Here is a 13,631-nt window from a genome sequence, read left to right as displayed (position 1 = left end):
GTGTTTTAAGAATGAAATTAAAAAATTCAACTGCCTGACAAGGAGCTTAACAATGAGAATGGGAGATCTACAAACTCTATGGCTGATGGCCTTGCAAAGCAAGGGGTAAACAGTGAACGTTTATATTGGGTTCAATTGTAGATTGAATCTGCTTCCTGTTTTCTGTTATCTGTTTTCCTTTGTCTTTCTTCCTGCTATTAGGAGAGGACGCAACTCGTGCCTCTCCATGGGAAGCTTGTAATTGCATTAATTCTCTATTAATGAATCTTTTCTCTTTACTCGTCAAAAAAAAAATCCATCCTCTTACAAAAAGACTAATGGATTTAAGCATTAATAATTTAACAATGGATATGACACTAAATGGAACAGAATGGCAAACAAGCTTAGAAGATGTTGATGATCCATGCATTTAAGCTGTTTTTAAACTTCAAATCCTTTTACTTCAAGCAAGCAGTTCATTTATCAAATACAACCAATGACATTGACTAAACTGTGACTGGCCTTCTTACATGCATAGGCATCATGTACATAGTTCTTCTTACCTATAATCTGCCTAAAACAGATCTTTTGAATCGAAGGAAAATAATAAAGAATAAACTGGAAATCAGAATAGGAAGAGAGAAGATGAGGCAAAGAAAGAGAGAATAGAGCCTGGAGCGGTAGGAGTGGAGATCTAATCGTACTCTCCTAACTGCGGCCCTGATATTTGTTGTGTCGAGACATTTTATCTCTTGCAGGGTCCAATCATGTTAGTTTCTCTTTTTTTTAGGTCTCTGAATTGTCTTGCGCATACGATGGCGCAAAGGGGTCTAGCATAGTCCGGGCACTTCTTCCCCAGCTTTCCTAGGTGGCTAGAACTAGAAGTCCAGTCTCAAAGGAACTAAGACTCATTAATCCTTGCTTTCTGTGTGTTGTTTCTCTGTGTTTATGTAATTCAAGTTTTTACTGAAAAAAGGTCCAACTTTATTAATAAGATAAAGGAATGTGCATTTACAACCTTACCCCTACTTAAACAATGTAAAAATAAACAATGACATCTTTGTCCTGCCACGTATATGTAACTTCTACCCAACTTCAGTTTTCCATGTAAAAAAAGAAAGGAACTTAACTATATCTTTCATAAACTAATACAATACTGGTTTTCACACGTCTATTTAATGAGAAAAATTCTTTATTGGAATTTACTTGGGAACAAAATTCTCAACGCATATATGCAAATTGTAAAGCATGACCGATACTGGGCCTGAGACCGCATAACCTGCAAACACTTTAAAATATCAACCTTACAATATAAATATATACAATGATTGTCAAGGTACAGGTTTTGAACCCATGTTACTCCTAGTTGAAGGCTTTTCCAGACCTTGCAGTGAAGCTTTATCTAAATATACAGCTCAGGTACATGACTCATGACCTAAGATAACTGAGTTGGTTAGTGTCCTAACCAAGCAGAAGGTATTGGCTGGAACTTGTGTTTGGCGCATGCTAATACGTCATAGTAGTCTACACAATTGAAACAGTCACGGAAATCAGTGAAAAGCTTTTCGAACACCCTCCATTGGACTTTGTATGATCTTGAATATGGATATGGAAGGAAAACCTGCAGAAAATAGACATGGAGTTAAAAGGCAAATTTTATTGTTCTTGCAGGAGAAAAGGTAAGGGAAAAATGATGTTGGCAAGGGCAGTCTGGCCAAATTGAGGAATTTCAAAAGTCAGAACTCAGAAATAAGGTGAACAAACTCGAAACTGGGGATTTGTGTGCAACACATGTCTATAATTATAACTATTTGAGTGCCTCTATCCATATCTCAAGAAAAAAGAAGACAGAAGAATAAAAACATGAAAAAAAAAACGCAGCTTAATCAAAGCCAACTAGATTTGTTTCAATATAAAATTAAAATAAATGAAAGAAAAGAGAAGCAACCAATGATATCATTCCAGCCAACCATATGGCAAAATAAGATATATCTAGAATTAGGATAACTGGATCTTTAGCTAAACAAAAGTATTTCATTTTTTCAATTGGTAACTGAGACTTTCTTTATTACTTGATTGTTAATATAACAATCAAGTAAATTGTATTCAATTATATCATCCCTACCTGTAGTAAGTGTAAAATGGGGAAAAAGATTGATATTGGGGCTTACTATTTGCTGAAAGCAACTGAAAGTGGTGAAACTGACAATGTGAGTTTTGAAGGAACGTAATGCCATCGCAGATGAATCAGAGCTGTTTGGTGCAGATGAATCACTAGCAAGAGTTGCAGAGACGAATGGCGGTGGAGGAAAGTTTTAGGCTGGCGGGGAGGTGGAGAAAAGATCTGAGCATTGAAATGAAGAGATTCATCTTCGAGCAGGGACGAGCAAGGGGTAAAGAGTACTTGAAAGTCGGGGAAGGTAGCAGGGCTACGATCCTTTTACCAAAGGAAGCCTGTTTCTGGCTGAAAGGCTTCGTAGATGGAACAGTTAACTCCATCAAGGCAGAAGGGTGGAAAAATTCTTTCGGCCACTCCGGAAAAAGATACGAAGCGGTTCTGAAGAGGAACGAGAGAGGCTGGTTTTTCACAGTTTCAGAACACTTTGGCATTAATAAAAAGCAGATGATTTGCATGCCTGAAGGTCTGAGGAAACAAGGGTGGGCCTCCTTTGCTGGCAGTCTTCAATCTTTCCTCTTGAAAGTTGAGAATGAGGCAGCAGAAGAATCACAGAAGGGAAGTAACTCCTCCTCCCAGTGGTTACCTAATACCAACCTGGACCAGACCCCTGTCTGTCAAGAAGTAACGGTAGCAAGCTCAACCGTACGTCGGAGATTAACAGTTGAAGAAGGGAGGAAAAATTGGGAGCATAGAATGGTTCTAACGGTTGAAAGGGAAGTAAAGGACTGGACAAAAATCCAAGATGCAGTGGCACAAAAGTTAAAGCTGGAAGGTGATGCTATACTACTGCCTTTCTCTGAGAAGAAAGCTATCCTGGAAGTTGATGTTCAGAAGTGGAGCTTCAACACGATACAGATCGATGGTGGATTGGTACAGATACAAAAATGGGTCCCAATCTGTAATGAAATCGAACCAGAAGAAGGTAGCTTTCGGATTAAGTTGCTAGGACTTCCTTTTCACCTCTGGAACGAAACAACTTTTGAAAAAAATAGCAAAAACCTTGGGTGGAGTAGTGTTGGAGATAAACTAGAGGAGCTTGCGAGCAGTGGAACTTAGAGTTGCAGGATTGAAACCAGAACAAGTGCCCTGTTCAATTTAGATATGCTCGGATGATGCCTGGTACAAAGTTTGGATTGCCTCAGAAGCTGAGGCGTCGCTTTGGGGAAGACGAACAGCTGTAAAGGGAGATGCTGAGGTGGCCAGTTGGAGTACACGTGGCTTTCAGGGGCTGAAGAAGAAGACTGGTACAATGAAAACAGAAGGGGAACAGTCACAGGAGGTTAAACGGTTCCAAAGCACTCCATTTAAAGCAATTAATTCAAATTTGTTTGAACTAAAGACTTTTGGCTATGGTCGACAGTCCTATGCTGATGTGGCAAGAAGGGGTTTGGGTTTGGATGGTAATAACCAGGGCGCACACTCTGAGCCGGTTCGAAGATTGGGTGAGCCGGAGAGCATAAACATTCTTAGAGGCCCACGTGACACTTTAAGTTGTCATGTGGGTCAGGAAAGAAAGAGGGAGATGATAGATGAAAAATCCCATCTATCATCTTCCAAAACAGCGCTGGCCGAACTGAAGCAAAAGGAAAAATGCCGAACAGAGAAAGAAACTCGATCTCTGTGCTGGGTCCCTCGACTGGGTGTTGAGGAACGGGAAAGTAGGGCAGCAGATCGCCCTAATCCGCGCTATTTGAGGGATAAGAAAGAAGAGAGGGATGTAGAAGACCAAGGGTGGAGAAGCTGTGGTTCAGACAGTGACTTTGAGGAGGAGAGTTCAGACGACATTTCAAGTTTTGGAAGCTTAAAAGATGAAGGATCTCAAGAGGATCATAACAGGGAGTCCCTAAACTTGGACTGCCTATTCCATGGAGATTTGGTGGGAGAACAAGAAGGGAACGAGGAGGCAGAGATGCACAACACAGAGGCTGAAAACAAAGAGCTCACAATCAAAGAGGTGGGGGGCAATTCTGGTGCCCAGAACTGGAAAAGCCTCTCTCAAGCGCTATGCTGTACGGAAAACTGAGGTGTTAGCTTACGTTAATCCAGAACTGAGCAAGAATACATCACATAATGGTAAACAATCGGGTAAGGTAGCAGTCGTTGTGAAAACAGAATGACGGGGAATATTTCCCTCCAAAACGAGGAGACAGAAAACTCCCAATTTGACACACAGGGCTTGAAAACCATCTGTCCGCCTACAATCCCAATTCCCTTTGCCCAGCCGAACCCAGGTAACCCTGCTAACCCTGTTCATTTAGCTTTTGCTACTGATGCGGCTTCTGCTTCTCTTGTTCCAGATTCCATTCTCAGTCTAGTCTCAGAAGCCCATGAGAAGGAGACCACACTGAGTCCTCAAGGAAAGAAGGGGGGAGAGGTGAGGATGGAGGGAACTTTAAGGGAAGAAAGAATATGGGGAATCATTGAGAGCATAGTGGGTGAAATTGAGGAAAATGAGCTATAAAGGAGAGTTACAAATGGGTCTGAGCTGGTGTGCAATGAGGAGGAGGCTAGAATGGAGGAGATGACTAGTTATGAAGAGAACAGAAATGAAAGAGCGAAGGAGACTAGGAAGGATGATTTGATAGCTGAATTTGTTGGAAAGCTGGGGTGTAAGTTGAAGAATCTAAATGATCTAAAAGCTTCCCTAATAAAAAGAAAGGAGAACAATATTAAGAAAAGAAAATTGAGTAAAGTGGAGAGATTAAAGAGAGATATCGAGGGGGATAAAAAGTTTGGGGTGAGAGGGGATAGAAGGAAAGGATTCAAATAGATATTTGGTGTTTTTTTAGGGTTAAATTCTAAAGTTGAGATGAGAATTCTAAACTGGAATGTGAGAGGATTGGGTAATGCAAGGAAGAGAGCAACTATCAAAGAAGTAATTAGGAAGTTCAATCTGGATGTGGTGTTAATCCAGGAGTCCAAGAGAATGGACTTCGATAGTAGATGGGCAAGAAGTGTCTGGAGTTCTAAAGGGATAAAGTGGGTGGCTACTCCATCTTGGGGAGCCTCGGGTGGGATCATAACATTGTGGAAGGAAGATGTGGTGGTAGGTTTGGAAGAAATGATAGGGGATCATTCAATTTCTATGAAATTCAGGCAGGTGGAAGATGGTTTTGAATGGATACTAACAAATGTATATGGCCCCAATGACTATAGGAAGAGGAAGAGGTTATGGGAAGAATTGAGTGATATTAGGGACCTATGGGAAGGACCTTGGTGTGTGGGGAGGGACTTTAATGTAGTAAGATTCACAGAGGAAACCAACAATCCCAAACAGAGTGACAACTAGCATGAGAAATTTCAATCAGTTTGTGGATACTTTTGAGCTTAAGGAATTCCCGATCCAAAGCAATATCTACACTTGGTCCAACCTTCAATCTAACTCAATCTACTTTAAGTTAGATAAATTCTTGTTCTCAACAGATTGGGAGGAGCATTGGGGGAACCTAAATTATAGAGCACTCCCTAGACTCACTTCAGGCCATTGGCCTATAGTGTTGTGTAAGGAGGACTTAAGAGGAGGTGGACTTACTCCCTTTAGGTTTGAGAATATGCGGTTGATCCATCCGGGATTCATAGAGAAGATCAAAGAATTGTGGGAACAACACAATCCGTTAGTTGAATGGGAGGGGATGAGATTCCACAAAAAGATTCAATTCCTAAAATCTCAAATAAAGGAGTGGAACTGTCTGGAATTTGGAAGAGTGGAGGGAAGAAAGAAGATTTTAATGGAGCAAATTGAGGAACTGGACTTGAAGGAGGAAAGGGGTTCTTTTGGAGAAGAAGACAGAGAATTGAGATGGAGTGTTGGAAAGCACTTGGAGGATCTCTTATTGCAAGAAGAGATAAGTTGGAGACAAAAGTCTAGATGTAATGGTTAAAGGAGGGAGACAGAAACACTAGATTTTTTCACTCAGTGGCAAACACTAGAAGAAGGAAGAATATCATTTCTAAGCTAGAAGTTGATGGAGTTGTTCTTTCCCAACCAGCAGAAATAGCAGAGGCTTTTGTAACCCATTTTAAATCAATTTTTGGAAGGCCTCTAAATGAGAGGATTTGGGTGGAGGGGCTGGAATGGCCAACTCTTAGTTTAGAAACCAGAGTGGGGTTAGAGAAAAACTTTGACTTAGAGGAGATAAAGGAAGCAGTATTTTCAATGGATAGAACGAAAGCTCCAGGCCCAGATGGATTTATAATGGCATTTTATCAGTATTGTTGGGATATTGTGAAGAAGGACCTAGTGTTGGTTTTTGAGGAGTTCCACAGGAGGGGAATCATTAATCCAGGGTTAAACTCCACATTCATTGCATTGGTCCCTAAGAAGAAAGAGGCATCACATCTAAGGGATTTCAGGCCGATTAGTTTGGTGAATAGTCTGTAGAAGATAATTGCAAAAGTCTTGTCTCTAAGAATTAAGAAAGTTCTTCCAGCCATTATCTCACCCAATCAAGGAGCTTTTGTGAAGGGAAGGTAGATCACTGGTCAAATTTTGATTGCAAATGAGAGCTTAGAGAATTTTAGGAAATCCAAGAAAAAGGGAGTGGTTTGCAAACTAGACTTAGAGAAGGCTTATGACCTAGTTGACTGGTCCTTCTTGGTGGAGGTAATGAAAAGTTTTGGTTTTGGAGACAGATGGTGTAGATGGATCTAGGGTTGTATCAGGAGTTGCCATTACTCAATATTGGTGAATGGAATTGTGGTGGAATTCTTTCCGGCCATGAGAGGAATAAGATAAGGTGATCCGCTCTCCCCCTTTCTCTTTACTCTGATTGCAGATGTCCTGGGGAGACTGATACATAGAGCCGACTCTAGAGACTTAATAAGAGGTTGGAGAGTCGGAGGGGGGAAGTACCACTTACACACTTGCAGTTTGCAAATGACACAATCCTATTTTGTGAGGGTGGGGATATAAGATGGATCAAAAACCTAAAACTGACAATACAACTCTTTGAGCAGATGTCTAATCTTAAAGTGAACTTCGATAAGAGTTGTATGGTGGGTGTGTATTTGGAGGAAAGGGAAGTAAGTGATTGTGCAGGTGTGTTAGGGTGCGCTATCTCGGAGTGTCCTATCACTTATTTGGGCCTCCCCCTAGGAGATAGCCCTAAGAATGAAAGCTTTTGGAAGCCGGTAGTAGAGAGATTTGAGAAAAGACTTGCTTCTTGGAGGAAAAATTATCTTTCTCTTGGGGGGAGAATCACCTTGATTAGGTCTACCTTTTCCAACCTTCCTATTTACTTCATGTTAGTGTTTAAGATTCCTACAAAGGTCTCCAATAGGATAGAAAAATTAATGAGAGATTTTTTATGGGAACCAGGAGTGGAGAAAGACCATAGGGTGAGGTGGGAAGTGGTAAATAGGAGCAAGGAGCTAGGGGGCTTGGGATTGGGAATATTAGGAAAAGGAACATGGCATTATTGGGGAAATGGTTGTGGAGATTCCCGCTGGAAAGGGACAAATTGTGGACGAAGGTTGTGGCTAGCATACATGGGCTGGATGAGAATGACTGGGATCCTGGAATTTTGGCAAGGACTACTGCCGCATCCCCGTGGAAAGCCATTCATGATCTGCTTCCAGTTTTCTCCCCTTGGATCAGGTACGATTTGAACTCCGAAAACCAAATAAAATTATGGGAGCAAATTTGGGTTGGGGACCTACCCCTGAAAGACCAATTTCCATCATTGTTTGCTTTGTCAGATTTGAAAAATGAACCCATTTCCTCCTCCTTGGTTCCTTCTAATTCTTTTTCTGGGTTTGGGTGGAATCTAGGGTTGAGAAGGGCAATAAGGGATACAGATTTGGGGTGTATGCCATCTTTGCTAACCATCCTTGAAAATGTTTTCTTGAACCCTAGTAAGGGAGACACCAGAATCTGGACCCCTTCTTCATCCGACTCTTTCTCTTGTGCTTCGTTTTTTGAGACATTAGTCCAACCTACTACTCCGCTTGGGCTATCATTCCCGGTTAATGATATTTGGAGCAAACCCATTCCTCCTCGGGTTGGTAGTTTTTGTTGGAAAATTTTCCTGGAAAGAGTTAACACAAATGACTTGCTTCAAAGAAAGAGGCCCAACTGCTGTTTACTTCCCAATAGGTGTATTCTTTGCAAAGCTGATGGGGAAACGGGTTATCATATTATGGTTACTTGTCCAGTTACAAAGATTGTTTGGGAGTGGGTGTTTTCCCTTTTTGGGTATACTTGGAATCCCCCCGTGAGTGTGCAATGCTTGTTCTCTCATTTCTTTAGTTGGCCTGAAAGAAAGGGGAAGATTATGTGGAGAAGCATTAGGGCTGCAGTGTGCTGGTCAATATGGGAAGAAAGAAATTCACGAATTTTTTCAGATAAGGAAAGAACCACAGAAAACCTAACAGATTTGATACTTTCAAGGGTTGCTCATTGGCTGAAATCAATGGAGATATTCTCTGAATTCTCTATGGCAGACATGCTGAGAAAGTGGAAAGAGGTTGCTACTGCTATTATGTATAAAAGGAACTGTAGTCCCACTTGGACCCCCCCTTCTGCTGGATTCATAAAACTGAATTTTTATAGATGTAGCTTAAGGAATCCAGGGCCCTCTGGGATAGGGGGTGTTTTCAGGAATGAGGAGGGGTATATTACTGCCATGTTCTCTGGACCAATTGAAGAGGGTGACTCTCTTAGGGCCGAAATTCTAGCAGTTCTTGAAGGAATCCAAAGAGCAAGAGAATTAAGCATTAGATGCTTAGTGATTGAGGGGGACTCGAAGGTGGTGATCAGGTGGCTGAAAGGAGATATCAGTGGCTTATGGAGCTACAGAAATGAGAAGAAAGAATTTAATTGGCTGTGTAAGGACTTAGAGGTGCAATACAGCTGGGTGAAGAGAAGTGCTAACTCAATGGCTGATGGGTTAGCTAAGCAAGGGGTGGCTAAGGACTCTTTGTTTTGGGCACATTTTTAGTATTTTGTTGCCATTTTGATGTTGGGAAGTTAAGATAGTTTACCTCCCCATTTTCTGTAATTAATTTTCGCAAGTATTATTCATTAATAAAGATTTCTGTCATCGATAAAATATATATATATATATAACAATCAAGTAATAAAAATGATGAAGTCAATTGCAACACTGCTGATGGCTATTCCATATCAGACTTATGGGCTCCCAAAATTAACACCAAATATACACTTGTGGTGCTAGAATTTCACACTTATTAGTAACAAAAGTCATCTAGATCCAATAATGAAAACAAAGGCAAGAGCAATCACTTATAAATAGCTTCTTACATCTCCTTCTAATGCGAGACGTTTAAATAACTGAAATGTCTGCTCATTTTCCTCCAAATTGTTGATAACAGCCAACCAAATTTGTGAAGCAAGTTCATAGGCCTTGTCCCGTGATTTGCCACAGGCAATAAACTGATCTGATTAACATTAATAGAATAATAAGTGATCTACCATTACAAATGTTAAAATCTTTTTCATTCTTCCATGAAATAGAATAGTAAGTGATCTACCACTAATGGAAAAGGATTACACAGCTATTTGAAGTTTCAATCAGATAATCATGAGTTTTAAGTCTCATGCATGCAAGGATGGTAGATGCAGTTCCTAAATACCCATTCCTGCAAATCGAATAAAATGGAACTTAGATCTTTTTCATCAGAATGATGATGTTGCAATATACTTTTATCATTCTTCATGAATTTAATACTTATTATTAACAACTAGAAGTTTGGTGTGTTAGAGATATCATTAACATAGCACTATTGACCTTTTTTTAAAAGAATCCTTTTTGTGGTTTCTGCATATGGAAATGAGATATAAAATAGAAAAGGTTTTTCTTCAGTTTTCATTTACTAGTTGCTTCACCTTCAAGCAATTGAACATATATGGATGGTTTCTCTTAAAAAGATTCTCATCTCCTATAGTAGGAAGTTTCACAAACATAATAGACGTATCATGTGCAAGGATGCTGAAGAAGCACCAAAGTTTTCCTCCAGGACATCTAATTAAGGAAATTAGAATTTCGTGTCCTATCTAGGGAGAGAATTATATCCTTTTGCAGATCTTTCCTTGATCTTTCTTGTAAGACAACTTTTTATTGAAAAGAAAGTCCAGAGTGAAGCAAGATTTATAGAGGGAAAATTTTCCCTTTTAAACTTAAAATGATTAAACACCTAGTCAATTAACAGAATATGTGAAGAAAACAGAAAAGAAAGAGAAAGACAAAAGAAGAGAGAAGATCAAAATGAGAAAAAATAGAGTTGACCTCATCGTCAGCCCACCCTCCCCTATTTATGCTTATGGATGGTCTGTCCCTGTCTAGTAATAACAAAAGACAAAAAATAAAAAATAAAAAACAGACATAAAGGTCTAACTTGCTTCACTTGCTTAAAAATAAAAAACAAACATATAGTCACCCTCAAGTGGAGCATAGATATCAAGCATGCTTAACTTGCTTAAAACATAATCCAACTTCTTGGCAGTTCCCTTGCTCAAGAAATCAACCAATTGGTCCTTGATTTTGACATATATGGTAAGAAGATTTCTTTCATGCCAACCTTCTCTCTGATTAAATGCCATCAGCCTCCACATGTTTAGTACAGTCACAGTGAAACTAATTATAGGAAATACCAAGATCGATAACTGCAATCACATTAATTCAGATATACCATTAGGCATAGACCCGAATTCAGCTTCTGCACTAGATCTCACCACCATATTTTGTTTTTTACTTCTTGAGGTCACCAAATTTCCCATAGGTGTAATAACCAAAAGTGTAGTGTCAACCATCAAAAGACCCTGTCCAATCAGCATGGATAAAGCTTCTCTGCAAGTATCCATGTTTAGCAAAATGCAATTCCCTACCAGGTGAGGTCTTCAAGTATCTAAGAATCTATTCATCTGCTTCCATGTGAGAAGTACAAGAATAAATATGCATATTCTAACTTGTCACCCCAACTAAATAAGCAATGACTGGTAATGTTAGAGAGAAGTTATCGGCCCACAAATCTTTTGTTATATTCCTCTTATCTTCTAACAACTCACCATCACTACAATTGAGATTATGATTGGGATCTATTAGTGTATCTGAAGGCTTAACTCCTTAGTTTCCCCGTCTCTTCAAGCAAATCAAGAATATATTCTCTGTGAGATAAATATGCCCTTCTTGGATCTCACCACCTCAATACCTAGAAATATTTGAAATCTCCCAAGTCCTTAGTCTCAAATTATGATGTTAAGAAAGTCTTGAATTGCTGAATTTTTTCATGGTGATCACCTGTAACTACCATACCAACAATATACACAAACAGGGCTGAAGTAAAGCCTCCCTCAGTTTTTTTTTTATCAATCAGCCTCCCTCCTAGTTAACAAAGAAAATATGATTTACATGGCTCTAAGTATATCTAAATCTCTTAACCATTTTTCTGAATCAGTCAAACCAAGCTCTTGGTGATTGTTTCAATCCATAGATGGATTCTTTATTTTTTTTTTATGACTGGCAAATCTTACCAAAAATCACCTTGACACTTGGTGGTGGGGGCAAATACCCAAATATCTTAATCCCTTTGCTAAATCAATCAAAACAAACTAATGGTGATTGTTCAATCCATAGAAACCTCTTCTTTCAAGTCACCATGTAAGAAAGCATTCTTAACATCTAATTGATACAATGACCAGGATTTATTTGAAACTACAACCAACAGAACCCTAATAGAGTTCATCTTAACCAATGGAGCACAAGTTTCAATGTAGTAAAGGCCATAGATTTGTGTATAACCCTTGGCAACAAACTTGGCTTTATATCTTTCCACAGATCTATCTAAATTAAACTTCATTGTAAAAACCCATCTACACCCGATTGGTTCTTTTCCTGTTGGTAGATATACCACTCCCAAGTTTCATTTTTAATAAGGGCCTCTGTCTCATGATCTATGACTGATTTTGCTTTGGTTTAGACAAGGCTTCAGAGGCATTTTTGTGAATAGGAATGAAGAAATGGAAACCAGAAAAGTCTTACAAGATGAAAACAAATGAGAGTAGAAAACGAAATTAGAAATAGGATGTAAAGTAGATTTCCTAATCCTTTCTCTTTGAGAAATACTTAAATCCAAGTCTACAAGCATAGAAGGGTCAACAAGAATAGGAGAAGAATAAAAAATGGGTAGAGGGTTACCAAAATTTGAATCCAAAAGAGGTGATTTTGGTAACCTATCACAAATAGCCTCCACAATCATCTCTTATTCAGCTGTCTTGAGTATACTTGCAAGGGAGGCTTTGAGATAAAGAGAAGGAGACATAGAAGTAGGAAGAGATATGGTGACAAGAAGAGGAAGTTATCTCTCTTCAGGTTGATCATACACATTGTCCTCCTGAAGAGGAGAGACTTGAGTAAAGAACGAGTATTTTCAAATAGTAACATCCAAAACATACTGTTTACTAGTGATAGGATCGTAGCATTTATGACCTTTTTGCGTGGAAGCATACCCTAAAATGACTCCTTTAACCACTTTAGTATCAAACTTAGAAGACTCCTCTAACCACTTTAGTATCAAACTTAGAACAGTGTGGACCTAATACATGAATAAAGCATACATAACCTGAGGAGGGATTAAACAGGAGAATAACCCTCTCTCTTCCAAAAGCATGTTCATATTTTTTCAAGTTATTATGTACCATTATCTGACCTGAAAATTTTCATGGACTGCTCAAATTCAGTTAGAATCATTTATACAAATTCTTAATGATTCCAGAAACTTCATCATGTAATTTAAACATGTATAACCAGTGTATTAAGTACAATCATCAACAAATGTAATGAAATACCAAATGTCATCCATAGCAATAACGAGAAGAGGTCCACGTGCATTGGTATGAATAATATCAAAATGAAATGAACTTTTTTATTGCTTATAAGAAACATTTTTCTACAATGCTTGGGATACTTGCAAACTTCACACATACTAGAAAACATTGACGTTAGAAACTCCGTAAAAGGAATCTCAATGATCAAAAATTAAGATGACAGAATCTAGAATGACACAAATACATTCTAGATTTGTTAGGACACTGACTACTAGATTGCAAAGAAAATGACTGAAATGAAGAATCCAATACGTAGAGACCATTAACTTCAAGTCTACATCCAATCATCTTCCCTATTTCCGGATCCTAGAACACATAGGAAAAAAGTTATTTTACAATTGGAATTTTTGGTAATATGTCTTATAGATAACAAATTAATAGATGATTAAGGTATATCTGTCTTATAGACAACAAATTAGTAGATGATTAGGGTACATAAAGAATTAAGGATATTGTAAGATTAGAATCCAAATGAATATCCACCTTTCCAAAGATAGATGAGGGAGATCCATTAACAATTCCAACTTTATTTCCAGACAAGGGATGATATGATGAAAAGAGTGGACATACTAGTCATGTGGTCAAATGCTCCTGAATCAATGACCAGGAGACATTAAAAGCGTGACTAGA

At 38.8% G+C, this 13,631-nt stretch overlaps 1 protein-coding gene across 1 annotated transcript in view; it reads right to left on the bottom strand.

Annotated features, from left to right (window-relative positions):
• Positions 1–939: 939 nt before the first annotated feature.
• LOC104599170 (uncharacterized) overlaps positions 940–13,631 on the bottom strand; it is a 45,099-nt gene continuing 32,407 nt past the window's right edge. The window contains exons 4-5 of the mRNA XM_010261590.2: positions 9,420–9,556; positions 940–1,600 (exon numbers count right to left, since the gene is read on the bottom strand). Of these exons, the coding sequence (XP_010259892.1) occupies positions 1,433–1,600; positions 9,420–9,556 (305 nt within the window). The 3' untranslated portion in view covers positions 940–1,432. The remainder of the gene's footprint in view (positions 1,601–9,419; positions 9,557–13,631) is intronic.

This window comes from Nelumbo nucifera, chromosome 2 (assembly GCF_055504915.1).
Source record: "Nelumbo nucifera cultivar China Antique chromosome 2, China Antique-T2T, whole genome shotgun sequence".
NCBI lineage: Eukaryota > Viridiplantae > Streptophyta > Magnoliopsida > Proteales > Nelumbonaceae > Nelumbo > Nelumbo nucifera.
The sequence above is the reverse complement of the archived record's forward strand: the minus strand, read 5'-3'. Positions and strand labels throughout refer to the sequence as shown.